The 22,764-nt window shown below is 41.5% G+C and overlaps 2 protein-coding genes and 1 long non-coding RNA gene across 3 annotated transcripts in view; 1 reads left to right on the top strand and 2 right to left on the bottom strand.

Moving 5' to 3' along the window:
• Positions 1 to 1,422: 1,422 nt before the first annotated feature.
• Positions 1,423 to 10,599, bottom strand: SNAPC1 (small nuclear RNA activating complex polypeptide 1). The gene is made up of 10 exons (XM_039552670.1): positions 10,377 to 10,599; positions 9,514 to 9,673; positions 8,297 to 8,437; positions 7,739 to 7,843; positions 6,671 to 6,829; positions 6,177 to 6,251; positions 5,467 to 5,529; positions 4,389 to 4,530; positions 3,631 to 3,711; positions 1,423 to 1,818 (listed from the first exon to the last, which is right to left on the bottom strand). The coding sequence occupies exons 1-10, from the start codon at positions 10,502 to 10,504 to the stop codon at positions 1,784 to 1,786; spliced, it is 1,089 nt and encodes a 362-aa protein (XP_039408604.1). The 5' UTR covers positions 10,505 to 10,599; the 3' UTR covers positions 1,423 to 1,783.
• A 797-nt stretch (positions 10,600 to 11,396) lies between these two features.
• LOC104687292 overlaps positions 11,397 to 22,764 on the top strand; it is a 65,573-nt gene continuing 54,205 nt past the window's right edge. The window contains exon 1 of the long non-coding RNA XR_005602008.1: positions 11,397 to 11,542. This is a non-coding gene — a long non-coding RNA (uncharacterized LOC104687292). The remainder of the gene's footprint in view (positions 11,543 to 22,764) is intronic.
• HIF1A (hypoxia inducible factor 1 subunit alpha) overlaps positions 17,801 to 22,764 on the bottom strand; it is a 31,059-nt gene continuing 26,095 nt past the window's right edge. The window contains exons 13-15 of the mRNA XM_039552669.1: positions 22,211 to 22,319; positions 19,341 to 19,467; positions 17,801 to 19,181 (exon numbers count right to left, since the gene is read on the bottom strand). Coding sequence (XP_039408603.1) covers positions 19,030 to 19,181; positions 19,341 to 19,467; positions 22,211 to 22,319 — 388 coding nt within the window. The 3' untranslated portion in view covers positions 17,801 to 19,029. The remainder of the gene's footprint in view (positions 19,182 to 19,340; positions 19,468 to 22,210; positions 22,320 to 22,764) is intronic.

The following is a 22,764-nucleotide window of genomic DNA, read 5'->3' as shown; positions in this document are numbered from 1 at the left end:
TCAAAGATATAAGGGGATGTAAATAAGATGCTCATGTTATGAAAAAGTGCCATTGCAGGGAACAGTACTAAACATGTCCCTTAAACATGTTACTGAGCAAAAGGAGTCTGATTGTTTCCCTTTGAGGTCTCTTCTATGTCTCTTGTACCTGCTCATCAAAAATTAGGAGCAGAAATGCACACAGGGAGAGTTTGTGCTGGTAACAAAAAAGCACATGCCATGTTAGTCAGAAAACCCAAGTAAAACCAAATTGTATGAATTTTACAGAAATGACACCTCCAAAGCCTTTGTAGCCATAGATGAGTCCTTTTAAACAGACCACATCTAAGGCGTGTTCCATCCACAGCCTAAGCCCAACCTCAGGCCAAAGAGTGCGGTGGAAGAGTGAACGATAAAGCAGAAAAAAAGGGTAGAAACAAAATGCATATATGATGATTTTAACTGTATTATTACCACCATAGGGATTTTTAATCTGTGTAGAAGTATTCTTTTTCTATAATCATTAGATCCAGGATAATAATGACTTTTGGACTAGACTATAAAGACTTTGGTTATTCAACTGAATACTCGATTGTTCAGTTTACAGTGCAATAAGGTTTGGCTTTATAACAAAGTGTTTCCTCTTTTCTCATTAACAAGGTGGAGTGCAACACTGGCACTTCACCATCAGCTTTTCCAGTGTCCAACCTCTTTGTCATTTAGGCCCATTCCTCCTTGCCAAACAACACATTTCATATTTTTATAGTAAAACCATTTCTATCTCCATTCAACTGTTTTTTCTTCTAGGTAAGAGCAATTCAACTCCTCTGGCCTTTGAGAATCATACTAGCAAACTAATTCATTCAATTTAGGTCCCTTTTATATTCAAAATCTTCTGAATTTCTATTTTATATTCCTTCTTGTAGAAAAGGACAGTCCAACCCCTTTGGCCTTTCTTGAAAGAACAGCTGTGATCAACTGGAGAAATTCCAAGGAGAGTAACTATCCACATTCTTCTTAAATTGTTGTGGTCAGGTGGCGATATTTAAGGCTACAGCCTACCAAGGCTGAGTGACACAAGTTCTACTGGGTTTAGTGCTTACAGGAAACACTCCAGCTGATGATTCTCAGTCCATTTGCTTTTTCTGCTGCACTGTTGCCAAGTGAACATTTCCCCATGCCGTGCCTGTTCTCAGTACTGAGATCCATGTTTATTTCCACACCCACTTCTTTCACTCCCCTCCAATTTATAAAGATAATTCTGAATTCCAGTCCTGCCCTTGGACAGTTTAGGGTTATCTGCAGAATTAATAAACACACTTTACACCCCTCCATTTGAATACACAGTAACTCCAGATCTGCTGGAGCCAGGGTACAACAAAAGGCTTATCAGCAAGTTCATTTCCACATCTGTGAAGTTTACACACCATAAAACAGAGCAAGTCAACAGTGAAAAATAATTTATTGCACTAATTTTCAACAGTCAACAACCTTATGTTTGGAGATAAAGGATTATAGATGCATCTTATATGGGCAAATATTTTCTGAGCCTTCTCTTTCCATCTCAGACAGGACACAGCAACTTTGGTCTGCCACATGAAGCATTCACCAGGGGAATAAAGGCACCAGGTGCTGCACCACGAGACAGCTGAAGTATCCCAGTCACTACCAGTATTCCAGCATCACCTCTGGTTCTGGTCCCAGCCACTTCTGTAATGTTCAAATGTGTCCAAAACAAGCACTTGGTGTTACCTCTGATATTTTCATTTTGGCATTAACACTAGTGCTTCTCCAACTGGATCCTCTAACGTCGTCTTCTCCTCTTGGGGACAGATACTTCTGAAAGGAAATCAAGAGAAGGGTTTCTTTACAAGCTTTTAAATCTATCTTCCCCCATGGGAATTGTTCAAGTAGAATTAATTCTATCCATCACAGGAAATTAACTAGATGAGCTCTTGAGATCCCCTCCCAATCCCTCTCCCCATGTTTTTTAAATAGGAAAAAGAAAACCTTTCTAGATTCTACAGCACAATATCATTCAAAGTATCAACTGAAATTCCATTGATGAATACTGTACTTCAAAACTTACTCCATCTTAAAAGCTTTCTGCTCATCACCAACACCTTCCAGATTTTGCTGTGAATTTGACAAATGGAACACTCACAAAATTAAGCACAAAATATATGAAGAAACTGCTTATGGGTATTTTTAATGCTTCAGAATTTACTGGAAAATTCTGAGAAATGGAGGATTTTCCTGATTTAGAAAGAAACTTTTTGTCCTCAACAAGTGGACAAGTGAAGGGAAAGTAAACAAAGTGCAATATTAGATGCACCATGGCACCTTCAACCTGACCATTTAAAATTGAATGAATTCCCACTGTCTACAAATAAAACTGACCAGAAAATGTAATCTCACTTCAGTACTATGAGATGCTTTTTTGCTTCTAAAAAGAGCAAATATAAATGTACAATGTCACTAAAAATATATTTTAATAGTTATTACACTCCCTTGTATTAAATATCCTTCCTTTACATACAATTTTGGATAGAAAATTAACTGCAAAAGATGTACTCCTCACGCTCATCTATTGCCATCAAAGCTTTCCATTAGTTGTGGTTAACCCTTTGCTGCCCCTTTAAGCAACTTAATTAATTCCTCTTTTCAGGTTAAGAACCAGACCTCTGGTCTACCAAGTTTGCTTTCCACTACACAAGCAAACCCCATCAGCCTCAGAGTAGCCAGGGCTGCCAGTGGAAATTCCACTTTTAGCTGGCGAGCTCCTCTCCCAGGAACACCTCCTGTGTTTGAGACAGGGCAGCAAAGCAGTTCCCTGGGCTCTTCCCACGGCACAGATAAATAATGTACCTCATGAAAAAGAGGATGAAATTTTCTTTGTACTGTGCCACGTTCTCCTCATGCAGCTGAGAACAGACCCTGAAGCTTCTGAGTTGCAAAGCAGCTCAGTATCATCCAACATCTCCATTTGATGCTTCTGCAGAGCAACTCCACAGTAAGCTTTGAGCAATCTGCTTGACCACTCCTTCCCAATTAAAATGACATTATTTGCAGTAGCCTGAGTGACAGCAAAGCCATCCACTCCTCTGCTGCAGTTCCCAGAGTCCTCCCCCAGCAATGTCAGTCAGCTTTCAGTACAGCAGAGGATGCTATTGCTGTAGTGGAGCTCAATCCCTGAAACACTGCCCAGATGAAACTAAGGTTAGAGGGGAACCTCCCATATCCCCTCAGCAAAGGTAAGGGCAGCAAGGGCTATTCTTTCCTGAGTTCCCAGAGTTACCAGAAAATGCATCTTCTGTAAGTGAATGAGTAACCAAAAAAATCACTATTCCCTACACAATGGAATTCCTCAAGACAAGCCTGTATTACAGAAGAATAAGACTCCTTTAAACTGGACCAATTTTAACTCTGAACACACCATGATGAAATCTGTGCAGAAAAAATTACTCTCCTGATTTTGCCATGGTATTTCAAAGTTTCAATTTTCACGCAACAATTTACAGGCTAAAACCAAATCTAGCTTTTGCAAGGCAGCAAGACATGATCCAAAATATCAGCTTTAGTTTCAGAAAAACACAGCAGAGGGGTATTTAAAAACAAGTCACAGGTTTGCTGGAATTCCAATCACTGTACCTCCTTCATCCGAGTTCTCTTCTGTGATTATTGGCATCCCGATATGCCGAGTAACAGTTTCCTTTGCCACTTGCATTTCACCTGCACACAGATTTTGAGGAAAAACTGTCAGCTTTTTTTTGCTTCTCTGTCCCTTCTCCAGTAGTTAAAAGATTGTTTGCTGCTGCTCTCCTGAGATTCTGGTCAAATGCTGTAAGCAAACGTACTTTTCACAGTACCTTCAATACGGCTCACTAAGAAACCTCCAATAACAAGTAATTAACACTACCAATTTAAAGAAAATTAATCACCAACTCAGTTCAGTGATAATTCAAAATACCCTTACTGCTCCCCAACACTTCATCTACTCTTTTAAAGTCAAGCAAAGGCAACACTGCCTAATGTCCTCCTCTGAAGAACGATTAATTTCCTCAGTAACGTTTTTTCTAGCAGAGGCTAAGCAAGTCTGAAAACAGAGTTTGGAACTCTGAAATTAAATCCCCATCTTCGAAATAAAGATAATTCAAAAAATAAAGACAATTCAAAACCATTTTGCTGTTTAATTTCATTTAACCTTTAACAAATAAGGAGTAAACAAAAGGTTTAGACAGCACAGCAACTTCTATCAGTTGAAAAGTTAGATATGAGAAAGAGAATTTCCTTAGGAAAAGTAATTTCCCAAGTGTTCCACTGATCAACAGCAAAATTTAACCCAGCCAGCAAAGCAATGGATAAACTTTTGCAATCTCCCCAGGTTCATGGGTGCAATGGAGAAATACCTCTGACTTCTGAAGAACCTCTTCTCCTTGCTGGCTGTGGTCTCCTGATGGATTTTTCACTTCGGCTTGGAGCCTTCCCACAACTGGATCCTGCTTCGGAAGATTCTAACTGCACTTGACGATGTCTCCTGGATTTGGAAGCCTGAATGACAAAAAAAAAGCTGAATTTCTACAGCCAGATCTTGCTGCAGGTCACTTGAGAAACCAGCAGGGACCAGAGCATCAACTTGGCGAAGGGTGGAGAAAGGACAGAAGGGGAAAGAGGGAGAGAGGATTCCCACTAGCTGCTATTCTTCAGTTCTAACAGGACAATGCCCTTCTATGATTTAATAAGTGTATAACTTAAATGCAGATAATGAAACATTCATTAATTCCCAATCCACTCTCTGTTACTACCAACCCACACCATGTTGCACAGCCCTCCACAAAAGGAACACTTCCAAAAACTGCTGCTCTGTAAAGGCTCCTTACCACCATATTTTCCTTAAGTGCCTAGAAAACATTATCGGTGCACATTCACAAGTCCAGACTGTTACAAAAGCCAGAGCCCTGTTTCATTTAATGACACATTTTTCAATATGAGATTTTAATAAACAGAGAAAGCTGAGATGTTTCTCATAGGACTGCTAAGAAAAACACAAACCAACAGTATTTTTTTAAAGGAGAAGCTATTGAAACAAAGTTTCCAAGAACTTGCAACTGACTTTAAACTCCCAGGTCCCATTTTCACAGGCATCTTCCAAGATTCCAATATCTCAGATTCAAGGAATCTGAGCAATTAAACTCTCAGGTATTTTTATTACATCTCCTTAAAATTCAATCTACTTAAACAGAGAGTAGACATTAAAAGATATCCTGTAAATGAAAGTCCTCCAAGCACAGGCCTTACCTGCACTGTTCCATAAATCTAACAAGAATAAGAGCTTTGGTTTCCCTGCTGGAAAACTAGAACATTCAAAAACTGAATTACAGAGTGCAATTTTAACTCATTCCTTTTTGACCCAACATTTACATTACACTGGTCCTTAAAACTCTTATTGAACAATAATACTTCCCTGTTATGAAATTCTATACCCACCTCAACAACTGCAGAGTAAGACCTGTATTTGATTCTGGCCAGGGCATTTGCTCTTTCAGAACCCTGCAAAGAAACAAGAGTGCAGTCAGAAAAGATTCTTATTCTATCACAGCAGATCTGAAATGGGATATTACATCAGGCAATCACTTGAGCAATATCTCACTACAGCTGTAACTCCATAATTAGTTCTACATAATTTCAATGCCACCAAAATGGTACTTCAAGAAAAAAAGGTTCAGATTTTATTAAAAACACAGAGCATAATTTTGGTTGCCTTCACTGTCACAAAGCCCAGGAGGAGAAAAATCAAATTTGAAATTTCACATTTTACTCAAATTCGGAGTTGAAAGAAGCAGACAAGTACAACATGAGACAATTTTGTAGCATAAAAAATTAATATTGCTTTAAGTTGAAATTCCAGGAGGAAGTGTAAAGGAGTTTGGCCAAGAAAATACAGCTCTTTTCCCTCCTTACCTGAGAGAGACTTTCTGTTATGAGCATAAAAGAGCTGTTGCAGCAGTAAATGCTCACAGCTCAACAGAAAACAACTTGAGTTAAAACCAAAACCAAGTAACCAGCCTCACCAGCTGTCCCTGGAGCTTATTTTGACGCTATCAAACTGTAACTTACACTGCTTAGCCTGGGATCTGAAGTAAAAAAATGACCAGATTTGGCCTGTGCAATGCAGCAAAGTACTTCAGCTTTCTTACCTCTGATTCTAGCAAAGTCCTTTCTTTCTTTTTGTTTTCTGTTTCATCAGTTTCTTTAGCATTTCGGAATAACTTCTGTGGGGAAGAAAAGTGTTTTTCTTTAAACATCTGTCACATACAAGACAGCTAAAATCTAAGAACTGTAAAAAACAAAACGAATATTTATACACATGGCCATTTTCTACATCCACCTTACACTGTGACCCTTCTTTGATTCAGGAATGTGTTACAGAGGTATTTCATGAAGTCACACCTTCAGGGCTCACCTCTCAGCAGTCAGTTGTGGTATCCCAGAGGCAGGACCACACACAAGTCCTTTCCTCCACACCACATCTCTGCCTCAGGTTTTACACACTCCATGCCTTCAGTGTTACAGTTCCTTCTCCTTCAGTCTGAGATTTACCAGCTCAGAGATAATCACACCAAGAAATCCAGTTCTTTCATGTTCACCCAACCTGCTAAGTCACCACAGCACAGTGGTTGGTACTACCTACCATTCTGTTCTGCTGCCATTCCTGATGTTCCAACGTTATGTCTCTCAGATTAACCACAAAGTCATCTTTTATCAAGCTCAGGGCCTTGTCTGGCTGGGATTTGTCAGCTGAAATGACACACTTCATTTTCTGATAGTGGTCATGAATATTCATCAGTTCCTAAAATTATTAAAAGAAAAAAGAAAAAAAAAGTGTGTTTCAGGGAAAAAAGAGATTCCAGCAGTAAAGCAATATTAGTCCTCAGTGTACAAACCCAGGGTTACAGAAACCATTCTGAGGAGACCATTGGACCAGGAGGAATGTTAGAAACTGATTCTGGTTAGATCATTTGAATTTTAGAGAGCAAGAAATCCTGCTACCCAGCACTGACCCATCAAATAAGCTAAAGAAGAAAGAGTATCTTGCATTATTTAAACTAAGAATGTTATTCAGGGCCAGTGCCGACAAAGGTTTCATTCTGATACTGTGGTTTATTTTCATCTCTTTGGAGGCAACATTTTACTTCACAGATTTCTGCACCACTGCAGTCAACCTTACTGCTACACATTTGCCAGCAATATATGAAAAAACCTGCAAAGAAAGTTATATCACTGAGCAATATAAGAACCTTCACCTGTCTTGAATTACTCAGGTTTTTAAAAAATGTATCATATAATAAAAAAACCCAAGTTTTGAAAGGAGAAATAAAGGTGAGAGAAGGCTATAAACTTGCAGATAAATAAATTCATATTACCACAAGTATCAATCCTCCAGCTGCAACCTGCAGATATATCAAAACAAACATGCTTCCCCCCATTTTCCATTTTAAGTGACAATTAACCATTTACACCCTTTTACATCTCACTGAGGCAAATACACAAAACATTAGAGCATATTTCAGTATTGAAAAAGGTACCACAATTCTTCCAAACTAAATGCCACGTTTCTGAGTGTCTGGTAAAACTACAGGCTATTACCTTACTCTTCATTCCACAAGAGACTTACAAGGGACAAGACTGTGCTGATTAGAGAAGTTACAGCTTTTGGACAACTGAGGAATTAAAACTCAACATTTAAAAGTTACTGTACCTCCAATACATCATTAGTGATGAGGCTGTTTACTCTGTTACTCGGGTCCTTAAACTCTTCTTTAAAATAATTTTCCTCAATCTTCTTCTTAGTTCTGTAGGTCAGCTAAAACAAGAGACAATGTTTGTAACCTAAAAGAAAACTTAAAATGGTACCACCTCTTGATAATTCCTACTGCATATCCATCAGTCAGGAGATGAGAGATGCTGAAAAGCATAAACCCATTTCATCAACAACAGCTTTGTTGCTGATGAAGAGAGTCAGCACTTTTCACAAATTATTCTCTAGTTAAGAATTTAATCCAGCAACCAGATTCATTTCCCCAACTGGTAAGACATCTCAAATCTATTAGGAACTTTAGATACTGAAAAAATATTTTCAGGTGAGAAGCACTCAAACATCCCCTAAGCTCTGTATCACCTACCTATGTAGAGCCAGAAATACTACATTTCAACACAGCCTCAAGGCTGAGCTAACCACAAGTACTATTGAACTGTCAGGAATTGAAAGATGAGGGTATTTTGTTTAAAAATGTAATTCATTAATGCAATAACTCACTAGCTTTGGCATTGCTGTGAAATGGAAGGCTCTGGCAAGTTGCATTCTCCTAAAGATATAGGCTGCATCATAATGCTGGGAGTCAAGCAGATCCTGCTGAAATTTCTGGATCTCAGGCCAATCTCTGAGTGCGATTCTGATCTGCAACAAAAGAGTTACATACTGTTACACCAATATTTCAACAATAAAAATTAACTCAGCTGACTACTGTGATCTGACTACAGACAATACCTGAATGTCCAAGGGGTAGCATGTCACATGATCACAGAGCTGCAGAAAGGATCCCACTATAACGTTTTTTATTATTATCATCATTGCATGCAAATAAGATTATTATATTATTATTACACTGTTGTATTAAATCTCTCACATGAAGCTTTCTTTGACAGTGACATGGAACACAAGTCCTTTCTGACATTTGAAAACATTAATCCTTCACATTCTGAAGTATGTGAAAAATCTGCACCTAGGAGATTCCTCTTTGCTAGTGATTAGGAAACAATACTATTACCAGGTTGTGCTGTGCTGCCACTGAAATGCTCATAAATGTTCTCTCTTCCTTCTTTCCTCCTTTCTCTCCTGTCACATCCACTCTGCCCACTTCACTTTCTCTCTGCATAAGTTTCTTGACAACTCATGTACTCTCTTACAGCTGCTATCCAGCAGTGGCTTTAAAATTACCTAAATTCAACTTCATAAAAGTTATTGATTTGTCTGAGGTCAAAATATGAGACATCATGGCATCATTGTAGACTACTCCAAATTCAGTTTGTCATTTAAAGAATTTAGACTCAATTTTGCATGTGCACACAATATACATCACACAGTTCCTAAGCAAATGACTTCTCCATGCACTGAGTTTGTAACTCCTTTGGATATTGGTCTCCTATCCTAAAAGCAGCAAGGAGGGTGTCATTCAAGCATGCACCCTCTCAACCCATTCATGAATTAACATGAACTGGAAATTACTCAGTCAGTCTCAATTTTGTTGGAATTCTAAATAATAACTCAGGCTGTAGTGGGGGTTCACCCTACAGATGATGAGTACATTCTCTGTCCCTACCTTTTCCAACAGCTTCCCATCTGGTTTTAAGTATTTTTACGTTTAAGAAAGCAAGAGGAAATTCCCTAAGCATTTATAATGACACAGTAGACAGCAGTATACCACATATCTTATGCCTAGCATCCCCTGAGAATAAAACCTCAGGAACAATTACCTTTTGTTTTGGCTGACAAAGCTGGGCATTATAGAGCCCATACAGAAGGTACAGAGCACCAACTCGGATCTGGAAGGAGTAGGGGGGAAAGAAGTACTGCTGGGCCAGTTCTAGAGTCTTCTTTGTGAGCTTATTCCTCTCCAAAGCTCTTATTCTACCACTAAAACAAGCAAATAAACAAAAAGAAAGCAGGATGTTAAAGCAAGTAAATATAAAGCTGCAGGCTTTAGAAAATCCATGAAGGAGAAATAAGTTTTAGATGTCCTAAAAACATAGAATCATTGAATGTCCTCAGCTGGAAGGTACCTGCAAAGATCACTGAGTACAGCTACTGGCCCTGCATAGGACAACCCCAAGAATCACAACCTGACAGAGTTCAAGAAAAGTTTGAACAAGGCTCTCAGGCACAGGGTATGACCCTTGGAGTGTTCTGTGCAGGGACAGGAGTTGGACTCCATGATCCGTGTGGGCTCCTTCCAACTCAGGATATTCTATGATTCTGTGAAACATGCACTATCCTGCGATCACACTTTTAAATCTCACGAGCATTACACCAAGCTCCCTGCGGAGTCAGCGCTCAAATCACACACATTCCTAATGCACGAAATACACTGAATTAAAAACTCTTTTCCAGCATTACACAGGGACCGATACTTCACTTTCCTCAGATCCCCAGCCAGGCAAGCCTCTCCCTGAGTGCGGCCTGAGGGGGCACACGGCTCAGCCGCACCCCCTTGAAGGCTGCCCGTCCCCCAGGGGGAAGCTGAGCAGCGGGGACTGGGGGGCAGGCGGGGGGCAGGCGAGGGGGAGGCTCGGCTTGGGCTGAGGGGCGGCCGGGAGCCATCCCCTCCCTCCTCACTCACTAGAAGACGGTGTGGAAGCGGCGCTCCTGCCACAGCTCGGCGAAGCGCTCGAAGCGGACCGTGTCGGCCTGCTGGAAGGCGCCGAGCAGCTCCTCGCAGTCCTCCTTCAGCCCCGGCACGGCGTTCATCCCGCCGGCTCCCCGTTCATCCCGCCGGCTCCCCGTTGATCCGGCCGGCGCCGCGCTCCCTCCGCGGCCGCTCCGCACATGCGCTCCCGCAGCACCACAGCCCCGCGGCGCCTGCGCGGCTCCCCGGCGCCTGCGCACGGCCCGGGTCGGGAGGGGCCTGGAGGAGCCGCTCGGGCTGCCCGTGAGGGAGTGGGGCTGCCCGCATTCGCGCTGCCCCTGTGTGTGGCGAGATCCCGTTGGTGACGGGCGCTCGCTCTGCCCGCTCTGGGCTCTGTCCCGCTCGCCCCCGCCGTGGAGGGCGAGCCCGGTTCACGGGCAAAAAGTCTCTCCGAGCAGCGCGTCCGGGTAGTCCCGGCGTGCAGCCCGCGGGGACGAGCGGGTTCGGGCGGGATGAGCAGCGGTGGGTCCGCTGGGGCAGGACCACCGCAGTCCCAGACAGCCCGGGGATGCTCTCGAGGCGCGGGGCTTCACACTCCTCGCCCCAGTCCCTGCAGGCGCCCCCGGCACCGAGCTCGGGGCCGTGACCCGACGGGCTCGGGAACAGCGGTTCCCTCGCGGGGAGGGCGGCCGTGGGGACGTGACGCGCCGCCACGCTCCGGTGAAAGGCCACTGCCGGCCCCCTGCGCCGGTCCCCGCTTCCCCCCCGGCCGTCCCAAAACCCCTACGGCTGCGGGAAGCCCCGTTTCTGCCTGGGCGAGCGCGGCAAGCAAGGGTGAGCCGGCGGTCGCCCCCCCCCCCGAGCGGCGGGATGCCGTGCCCTGCCCTTCCCTGCCCTGCCGTGTCATACCGTGCCGTGCCGTGCCGCCCGCTCCCCGCATGCACGGCCACACGTAGGCGGCCGGGGCAGCGGGGCGGGCGCGGAGGGGGCCGCGGCTGCCGAGCCGCACGTAGGGTGGGTGGGTGCGGCCTCGCCGGCGGCGCGGAGCGGGCGGCGGGGGCTCCCCTGCCCGCGCTCCCCCGCGCACGTACAGAGAGGGGCGAGCGGCCACCGAGGCGGCTGCCGGGACCAGCGCCGGCGTCGGAGTGCCCCGCGCCGCGGTGAGTACGGACCCGCGGCAGCGGGCACCGCTCGGGCCGGGGGCGGGCAGTGTCTCGGGGGAGCCGGTTGTGGTGCCTGGCAGGCTCCGCAGCCCCTCGGGCGGGTCCCCAGAGGGTTTAGGGACGGGGCTCGGGTTTCAAGGCGACGTTGCGGTGATCGCCGCCGCGGTCGGTGCTTGGCTGCTGATTGTGGGAGCGCGGCTGGACAGCGGCACCTGCGCCGGGAGCGGTCCCGGGCTGGGCAGGAGAGCGGCCGGGTGCCTGTGCATCCACAGGATGCGGGCTCGGCAGGTGCGAGATCCCCCCCTGCGCAGGGGAAGCCGTAACGGGTGAGAAACAGCGTGTAGGGAAAGTGTGGAATGCGCATGGGATGGAGTCTTGCGTGGTGCCTTTGGGATATCTAATCCTGCAGGAGTTTTCCCAGCGACCGGCTTAAAAATTCACAATTTGCTTTCTCAAATAATCATGCGCTGCGAAATGAATGTTGAATTCTTCTGGCTACGGTACCATGATGTCCTCCAGTCCACCATTATCATCAACTGATTGATCCAAATGTTGCTCCTTACAGCGAGGCGCATCACGCTGTCAGCTCTTACAATGTCAGGAGCTCCCGCAGTGCTTCAGGCATGCAAGCATCTTTCCATATTTATTTTATTTCCGAAAAGGTTGCTGGAATCCAACCTTTAGCAGCCTTTATTAGGAGGTGGTTGGCCATCGGCTGAACAGCAGTTCCCTGTGAGCACCACTGGTTGCCAATGTCATTGACTGTAGGAACAGAGAGATTTGCAGAGCTGTTGCATATGAACTGGACAGGGTTTAGCAGCTGTGGGAGGAGAGCTGCACCTGCCGGGGTTTGGTTTGCGTTTTTTTCCTTATTCTGAAAAGACACTTTCATCTGTCATTTAGATTCATGTTTAGAGACGTAGAGCAGTGACCCCGTTCATCCAGTACAGGACCCTGACTGCAACAGATTGTACCGATTTTGGAACAGAATGCCAGCACTGTTAAGAAAACAGATATAATGTGCTCCCCCCTCAATGGATTTAAGGATTCAAAGCACAAGGAGGTCAAAACTGACACATCATGGAATGAGTTCATCATTACATAGAGCTCAAGCCAAGCCCTGTTTAGTTATAAGAGTTATCCCTTAATTTAATAGGAGCAGAGGAGCCTGGCTCTGGAGGGATGCTGAGCGTGTAAAGCTCAAGTGTGTTTTCTGATTTTTGTATTTTCAGCATGCAGTGAGTGGGGTGATTTCTCAGAGACGGTGTTTCAAGGAACACTATATGGAATTATTTTTTTTCCTAAGGCAGGTGGGGCTGCATGATGCAAGATGTAGTGAGGATGAGGCTGTTGTGCCCATGTTGATGTGTGCTACGTCTTCCCTTGCAGAAAGTTTGGGTACAATGTAAAGAATGAAAATGTAGAAGAATGAAACCAAGTAACAGGGCCTCTTTGTACAATTCCCCTTGTGTAGTATACAAAATTAAATACAGTATCAATTTTTAGACTAATTAATTCTCTACTCTTCTTCATAAACTGTTTTCAGTGTTCCTTTGGATTATTCATTAGTACATTTTAGTACAAGTAATGCCTTCAAACCAAAAAAATAATAAATAATTAGATGATGTAAGGAAGAGTATTATGCTGGTTACTGTATCTTCTTCATATTCAACTGCTAAACAAAAGGATGAAATCCTATTTGCTCTATTAATTCCTAGTTTGTAAGTTGCAAGTTAAAAGCCATTTATCCTGCATTGATATAAATAATGGGGTTTTCCCCATTGTGCATATGGCACAAAACAACTCTTTTTTAATACCTCATATGATTCCATTAGAACACATTTTTCAAGTTGAAAACATGAAAATAAATCATGAATATATTTTAATAAATAGCATATTCCACCTTCAGTATGTACAAATCTATTGCTAGTAACAGGATCACACTCTACTGGCACATGCCTCCTGCTTTCAGACTTCCCAACAAGCACTAACATGGCAAAAGCTTTCGAATCTGTGCAATAGGAAGTGGCATTGATTTAACAGGACAGCAGGAGTCCCACGTTCTTGTCATTTGTGTGTACTGACAGCAACTGAAACCACCTGGAGACACGACCACAGATTCAAACGAGTTTGTGTTTTGTTACTAAGGGCATTTCTGGTGTGATTAATCAAAGGCTTCATAAATGTTCTCTGTCCCTCTGGATCCGTAGCTGTTGCTCTCTCTCTCTTTGGCTTCCCTCAGGAAAACCTCCACCATCCCCATGTCCAACTTGTTAAATTCTATGCTTGACCTCTTTTGTTCACGCATGTGATCTGCTTAATTCATGTGGGATAACCACATGTCGTAGGTGAATAGGATTCAGCTTATATATGAATATTATATGTTTATATTATACTTACTATAAAATATATAAATGTTTTTGGGACAGTGACCATGTCTGTTTGATGCCCAAGTTTCTGACAGCAGGCAGTAATGTCTCAAACCTGCAAGGAGTTTGTTACTCTGCACAGTGGTTTAGTTCACTGTAACAGACTGCCACCTCCACCTTTTACAACAGGGAAAAGGGATGAACAAAAAGATCACAGATGTCACAAATTAGAAACAAACCTTCTCTTTTATTGAATTTTATACTGTTACACAATCAAAAAGAAATACAGTCACAAGTACGTCAAAATGTTTCAAGAGAAATATCAATTGCAATACGTTGTACTTGGTTCCAAAAAAGAATTCCATTAAAATATACCACTTCTTCATGAGAGAATACTGCTATTATTCACAAAATCTACTGTACTGTATAAATCCAGTAGCAAACTCTTTAACTTTTTGGTAACTTGCTCAAGGTAAACAGGGAAGCAGAAGGAAAATAACAATTCATTTCTAGAATTTGGATCAAAAATCACAGTCCTCCAGAATGGAGCTCTTCAGGGAGTTAAATAATAATGGTATTTTTAATGAAGGCTGGATACCCAACTCATGTGGAATTCCTATGCAAATGAACTTCCTACAAAGTACTTGTGGCCTGTGAGGTGTTTATTTTCATGCTGGACAGTTACAGTTTGAGTAATGTGCCTGACTGCAGTGACATTTGAGTGAGATGCATGCTCTGTTCAGGAGCAGGGCAGCAGTGGGAATAGGGACAGATGGCTGACCTGAGGCACATCCAGCCTGGCTGACAGTGGCAGGATGCTCCCAGATCCCACTGCACTGTCGGGAAAGGTTCACTCAGCAGAGTAACAGGGGAGAACACTTGCCAACACATACTGCCTTTAGCTGCCAGTGCTTACCTGTTTAATTAAACAGCTCTTTAAGTAATGAAAAATTACTACTAAATATGCAATAATTTAACCTGTAATCATCAGAATTATCTGACCTGACAGTTGTATTTCATTGGAAGCAGAGCTGATCATTTCATCCAAACTAAGCTTTGAAGTCTTAAAACCGTCACCAGTGTTATGTGTAAATGGTTCTTTTGGGCCCTAATCTGCAATTCCTTAATTCAGTCATTACTTTGGGAGAGTTTAATGTGTGTACACAGATACTAGTAAGTTTCTTTTCTCGGGTGAGTTGTTTCAATTTCACCCAAAGGTTTTCAAAGATCACCAAAGTCCAAGCCAGTCTCCCCGGGTGGGAGGAAGGTATGTTAGCAAGAGGTACTTTAGACTCCAGGCTACCTTAATTTACTCAGTTATCCTACACCCCAGGTAAGTTACTGGCACAGCCTGTTTATGTGATTTATGGGGAGTTACAGCTGCAGTTAACTGCAACTACTTTCAGGTAAAGGAAGGAATTATGTCCTCATAAATACTAGTTTAAAAATTCCTTTACCCTTTAACAAAATCATCACTGTTGATGATTAAAACATCAATTAAAATCTGTATGTAAAAACAGTAATTGTATTGTGCCCTGGAGAAGGTCTGGCTTGACTACTGCTGTAGTCAGGAAAACCTAGAAGACAAACTGCAGAGAATAACAAAGTTATCACTTTCACCTAATTAGCATGTTCTATGTGCAGGAGGAAATACTGTATTTACCCACAGTTTCTTCTTTACAACAAAGAATAAATCACAGAATGATTTGGGGGGGAAGGGACCTTAAACCCCACCTAGTTCCAACCTCCTGCCATGGGCAGGGACACCTTCCACTATCCCAGGTTGCTCCAAGCCTTATCCAACCTGGCCTTGGACACTTCCAGGGCTGGGGCATCCACAGCTGCTCTGGGAACACTCTGCCAGGGCCTCACCACCCTCACAGTCATTAATTTCCTCATAATTTCTAATATGGTGCCTCAACATTTTAAAAAGGCAGCAAGTTGGCAAAGAAAGTATTCAAAATCACTAAGAAAACATTGAGAAGGCTATTTATTCTAGAAGCTTGTACTCCAAATTAGCTCTAGAATCAGACTGTGTGCTCCTGGAGTCTCAAGAGAAAAAAAAGTTTAACAGGTGAAGAAAAAAGTTAGTAAAACAGAAACAAAAAGGAGCAACTGAAAGATGTATGTCTAGATTTTGCAAACTGGCATCTGCATTTAGCAAAGCTCTTATGAGGCAGAACAATTACTGTTCTTTTTCTGTGCTTTGTTCAGTGTCTCTAGGAGGCTTGGGGGAGTTTTATTAGGTTGTTAGTTTTCCCCTACAGTAAACCAATACAGCTACTGCAGTTCATCATAGTAATCAAAAGGCCTTGTTATTATGCATGGTAAAAAATGTGAGAATTGAGATTCTCAGATGAAATATGGCTCTCTTAAATCTACAGCTGCTGTCGCTAAGATCAGAGATGATCAGGGAGAAGGTGGATGGGGCTATGAGCAACCTGATCTCATGGAATGTGTCCCTGCCCATGACAAGGGTGTGGGAACAAGATGATCTTTAAAGTCCCTTTCAATCCAAGCCATCCTCTGACTTCAGTGGGCTCATGACTAGAAATCACATGGGTCACTTCAGTTTTTCTCTGTGAAAACTTTTTGCCCTCTTAAAGTGCACTGAAGAGGACCTGACAGATCCAAACAGATCAGGCTCCTCCAAAACATGGCCAAGAGAGCAGCAGAACACCTCTGACCTTTCTCTTGGGAGTGCAAAGGGATAATCTCCCCCAGGCCAGCTCAAAGCTTGTAGTACAAAAGGAGCAGTACAAAAGTAGAACCCAGCTGCACCTTTAACCTGCCTGCGAGACTCTCACAGAAACACCACATCAATCCATGCAGAGCTAAGCAGGAGGGATGCCCTAAACAGCAGGGGCTTAACCCAACTTCACCATTTAAACCTCCTAACTGCTGACAGAGAAAGAAATGCTATGGAAAGAATGCCAGCCCAGACACAGCAGGCAGGGAGGAGCTGTGCTGATTTTAGCCATTAAAAATGCATTAAAAATGTTTACTAGTGAAAATGTTCTCTACATGAAGCATCAGCTCCAGTTGACTGCCCCTACACCTTCTCCTCTCTGTTAAACTTCTACTCAAAATTTTAAGAAGTGTGCAGCTATCTTCTGCTGCCAGTGCCCTATCATTTTTTTGTTAATAGTGTCCTTTTAGTTTCATACAGCTGTGGCAGTTTAGAAAGTGCTCCATTCAGTCAAACAGTAAATTTTAGAGAACAGGTTAAGCTTATTGTTTTCAAAATAGAGCAATGAAACCAAAGAGTTTACAACATAAAACCAAAGAAACTCCTGTGACACTCCACGATTGATTACTTATATTGGGATAAGGTTTTTAAAAAAAGTAGTTTGGAGAATGCACAGAATATCTTGACCATATTTACACAACACAGGGTTACCAGTAGCATTGTGTTTCATGACAGCACAAAAATGTAGAACAAGTTTTATCAAGTACCAGCTTAAATTTTAATAATGGAGTTTTGTGATAGAAATCCACCTCAGATCAATCATTCTTGTGAATTTTACCTTTTCCTGCTTTCCTGTGTTACCTTGATAAAGCTTCCAGAGACAAGCCTTTAAGCTGTTCATAATGATGAATTCTTTCTGCTCTAAAGTAAAACAAAACTCCTCGCTGTCAAGTTTGCTCACTGGTGTGATAACAGGTTGAGAAGTGTAACGTCTTTGGCGAGTGGTAGTACAACACTGTCTAGGAGACTTCAGTACTGAACAGGCTCAAATAATTAACGCAGAGATGTTACAATCAAAATAAGGAAGCAGTGATTTCCAATCAACTCTAAGTTAAAAAGAGAACACGGATGAACAATAACCACTAACAAAAATATAAATTATCTCATTTCTCTTAGATAACACACTCCCCAAGGGGGCCTGGTCCACATATAGTTTATTGATGTAAGAAAACAATACAGTTAGTGTTAGATCCAACCACAAAGAGCAAAAAGAATGAGTGAATGAAGGTTTTGTACAGTACATATAGGAAAATAAGATGTTTGTGACAACTATATATTTCTAAATAAAAAGGCTTCTAAATATATTCAAGTTATTGAAATCTACATGAAAACATATGGATGTTAATAGCAACAAGGTGCATAAAACCAAAACATCAAAATATTGAGCAACTCAATGATGTACTAGATAAAAGTTTGCTAACAATGCAAGATGTTTTACAATCTGCTTGAAATATCACCTATACCACACAGGGTAAGCGGAACATTTAGATTTAAGATCATACACAATATTAGCATTAACTTCAACAACTACAGGCAGGGATTTTTTTTTTAAGCTGGCAAAGTGACTACTTTAAGAACATCAAACTTTCTCTAAATTGAGAACGTATCCAAATAAAATGCTGCTAGCCCTTTCCAGATAAAGTCTTTCCTTTGACTAACCACACTCACTGAAGTCAAAAGCATAAGACAGCATTTAAGAACAATTTATATTACAACGTGACTAAAATAATGACATAATCCAGGTTTAGACATGTTTTCATAGGCAAACAAAAGATTCTTCTTAAAAACTAGTTTTTATAAATGCAGAATATATTGCATGAGGAACTGCTGGTATTTTTTAAGAAAATATATTGTGCGATTGTGGCTACAATGCACCGCTGCAAAGCATTGTTGTTTCTTATAAAAACTATTAAAATAAAAAACTTACTTGAACATAAAGAGTAAGAGAGCACAAGTCTTCCAACTACCTATGAAAAGCAGGATGGAAGTATTGCCAGTTTTTCCTGTGTTGACATTTTACTAATGATAAGTTTTGGTGACCAACTCCCCAGCCAAAAAATAATTTTTTTTTTTTTTAAATCAGGTGCGTATTTCAAAGCTGCTATTGCAAGTGTGTTTTAAATGTAATGGACTTAAAAGTGTATGTACCAAAGAATTATAAAAATGCACTATAGTTTGAGTTATTGTTACATAAAGAACATATTAAAAAGACTGTCAAAATAAGTAGAAAGGGGATCAAAACTGAACTAACTGAATTAGTGCAGTACTGTAGCCAGGCTTCTAAAATCAGATATAGAAAATATAAATAGACTGCTTTAGGTGATGATTCACCAGTGTCCAAAAAAAGGAGCAAGTTTTGTGAAAGCTCAGTTAACTTGATCCAGAGCTCTGAGCAGTTCTTCCCCCTGTAGCAGGTTTCTGTTGCCTTGTATGGGAGCGTTTACTTCGCAGTCGTAACTCGTGAGCTGGGGGAGTCCGCTCTCATCCATCGACTGCCCTAGAAGTTTACTTGCTATGTCTAAAGAGGGAGGGGAAGGAGAAAAAGTGCACTTTATTCGCCATGCTTAACCTCTCCTAGAGCTGTTCACAAGGAGCTAAGTTTGGACAGTTTTGGAGACTCTGTTCTCTTTCACACAGCCCCCTCCACCCACTCTGCCTAGGAAAGGAAGATACCAACCAGTTGATAGTAGAATGATTGTCTTTTGCTCCCCTCCACTGTGACCATTTGTTTTGCATCCCTTTACACGTTTCCAAGCAAGTGATGCATTTCCTCCACGGTCACCTGTCTGCTGGAATAAAGACCCCTAGAAAGAAATAAAATGAGTCTTCTTTAGTGAATACTGTATCTTTATATCCCTCCACGCCCCTCTTCCAAATTAACAGTTTCCATCACTAACTACTAATGTAGGCATTGTTATAATTTAAAAGTGGTTTTTTTCAGAATTTGGGGAGAAATATATTTCCAAGTACACTAACTTGAAAATTATTTAACAGAAAACTGAATCAGATTTCAAGACCTTACTTCCCCTGCAGAAAACAATTACAAAATCCTGGTTATCATCAGTTACCACGCTCAAGATTAGCGTGTACATGTACACAAACACACCTATTTAATTACCACTGCTCGGGGGTGAGTAAGCATCAGGTTTTCACTGGAGTCTCTAATGGCTTTCTGCACTGGAATTAATAGTGTAGGCAGGAGAGTCAGGAACCTCAGTAGTCGATTCTATCTACACATTTAGGATGTAAATTCTGCTTGCACTCCAGTTATTGCCACCAAGCCACCTGACCCAAGCCTTGTGGAAAATGCAGTCCTGCACCAGTCTAGTGCAGATATGGCTCCTTAGCATATTGTTTTGACAGCAGAACAGAAGATATGGAGATTAGGAAGCTGTAAGGGCTTCATAGAATTGGGATAAGGAAGAAGAAGCTGCCACTGAAACAGATGGGATGGAAGGAAGAAGCACCATCTTAGTACCAAGTCTGCTGGCAAAAGTACTTGAATCTGCAAAGTTTGGTCTTGTTAGTGACACTGACTGCTCCAAAAAGAGGATAAGGTATTTCAGAACACTGCCATTATCCTCAACACTTAAAATAGTGAACAGCATATGTTTTCAGGTTATAAAACACCCGTGCAAGTCAAAAGAGCAGCTGTATAGTAGAAGTTATAGTTAACTCAGAGCTGCAGTCCATAGTGAGATCAGTCACCTACACTGCTGCTTTTTTTTTTTTTACCATGAATGCAATCCAGCCCTTCACGTTAAGAAAGATGTGGCTTGTAACTGTTCCAGTGTAATGATTTATACCATTATTTTATAGCCTTACTATAACACAGTATTTTATAACCTAACTATATCTTATCCTTGTCTGATTCTCCTGTTTTCTAGGAAGCTAAAGTAGTATTTTACTTTGGTCTTCACTTATTTTCACTCTTTGCAAAATACATCCCACTTCCCTAGAGCTAAGAAGTTGTGGCAAGTGTTTGTACAACCCTAGAATAGCATGTATTCTAAGCCTGGATTTAACATCATTTTTCTTGTGTGCGTGTGAAAGGCCTGTATATCCTCCTCCCAGAAATCCATTGTAGAGAGAGAAGCCAAACAACAAAAGCACTTACTTAAAATACCTCCACTAAGACCCAGCTTCATGGAAATTCAGCTTCTGACTCTGAGAAACCATCAAAATATTTATAACACTTTCGTCAGATACAGACAAAAGAAAAAGGTTTAGCAAAGGATGAAGTCTGAACCTGTAAGCATTAAACAGACACTAAGCACAGAAGCCTGAACACTATTCCAGCAGTTAATACTGAACTGCTTGTGTCCTGTGTATTTAATGACATCCCATGCAATTTTGAGTATTTTATCAGCAACACTATGACAGCTGTAGGACCACTGCACGAGAAAAGGGCAGTGGAAGGAAGTAACATTTCTTGCAGAGCTATGAATTCTTACAAGGCTTCTGGAAGCAGCAGAACAACATGCATGGAAGTGCAAAGCATTTAGCAAATGAAAACAATGGCATAAAAATGGCATAGAAAAACTGATTTGTCTTATGCCCAAACTAGAATGCTAGTACAGGAGTAAGGAGAGCTCAGAGGAAAAATAATCCTGCACTGTAAGATACGGTAGATGACTACAGCTAGGAGGTGGCCCAGTAGAGAAACAGAGAAGCTCAAAGGCTACATTACAGTAGAAGAACTAAGACTTAAGACTAAGACTTCTCAAAACCTGAGAAGTGGGAATTTGCAGTGAAGATGAGAGAGAGAACAGTGTGCAGTGGCAAAGCCCAAGGTTTCAAAATACTAAAAACTGACAATGAGAGACAAAGATTATGGAGGCAACATACCCTTGCAGAAAATAACAAGCTGGACAACCCCCAATTAAGTGACACAAATCTAGGAGTATCTACAATGTTTCTTTTGAATAGCTAGGACAGATGAGGAGGAGCTACTCCTAAGTGCCCACACTAATACCAGAGCGAGCATTTATGAAAGGGAGTGGCAGCAATAGACATTTGCTAGGTTATTATTGGAGTTCTCTTCCCTCACAGTTCAGATGGTCTTGTTATCTGATTAAGTAAAGAAATCTCAGACCCAATGGAAAAATAAAAGCATAGGAAGAAGCATAAGAACACTGATCTCCAGTGTTGACAAATTGAAAACAGAGTTTGAATTCAAAAGTTAAATAAATCCAGCAATTACACATTTAAATGTGATTTCTTACACTTGCCCATATTCTACTAAAGAAACATATATGTTCACAGAAGAGTATCTTCTACCTAATCAAGAAAGATTGGGTGTAGAAGGCACTTCTGAAAAGCTGACAGTAAAAGAGAACTAGAAGTGGAGTATCTGCATATATATATATATATATGTGTGTGTGTGTGTATGTGTATATATATATATATAAATTTCACTATCAATTATCTCTCATGCAAAGAGTCCACTCCTTACCAACAGCTCAACTCAGGAGTCTGCACTGACGCCTCATTTCAGAAATTGCAAGGTTAAAAGTGAATATTTTAAAATGGTAAAACAAAACTCACAATTCCAACTGCCTGAAAAAGTGAACCATCATGTTCCATTTTTCGTTTTCTCTGAGCATTATGCAAAGCTAGCATCTTTGGATTTAGTTCTTCATCCAGTGCAGTAGATCTAAGAAAAATTGATTCAGGCTGTTAAGACGTTTCTACTTTCCTCAAGCCATTCTTCTTTTGTGGACACTTACATATACAGCATCACAGAACTGAATTTATGAACTCCACTACTTTTCATTCATAAATTAACTTATTTCAACAATAACTTTCTATGAGCATAGCAAATATTAGCCTTTAATCTTGCTGTGAAGGTCAGAATAAGTTTTAACAAAAATTTTTAAATCTGCAGAAAAAAAAGCATAAAAGTTCAGCAGTTCACTTTCAACAGAAAGAAGGGAGGGATGGGTGAGGGAAATTATTCTGGATATTTTTATGTACAGATAAATCTTTTACATATCATAAATCTCATGTTTGACTTGTAGTTTTCTATTGTGATAAATATCTACTACAGGCACCACAGTCCATCACAAAACACATTTAGTTTGAAGAGCAGTATCTATTGC

Source organism: Corvus cornix, chromosome 5 (genome assembly GCF_000738735.6).
Source record: "Corvus cornix cornix isolate S_Up_H32 chromosome 5, ASM73873v5, whole genome shotgun sequence".
NCBI lineage: Eukaryota > Metazoa > Chordata > Aves > Passeriformes > Corvidae > Corvus > Corvus cornix.
Note: the sequence above shows the minus strand (reverse complement) of the source record. Positions and strands in the feature narration are given on the sequence as shown.

Excerpts from the sequence above, each read along its gene's own strand:
- SNAPC1 (XM_039552670.1), bottom strand. The coding sequence starts at position 10,504 with ATGAACGCCGTGCCGGGGCTGAAGGAGGACTGCGAGGAGCTGCTCGGC. Across the intron at positions 3,712-4,388 it reads AGGTTCTTCAGAAGTCAGAG|GTGAAATGCAAGTGGCAAAG; the intron begins GTATTTCTCCAT and ends ATCTGTGTGCAG. Across the intron at positions 1,819-3,630 it reads AGAGAACTCGGATGAAGGAG|AAGTATCTGTCCCCAAGAGG; the intron begins GTACAGTGATTG and ends ATTTCCTTTCAG.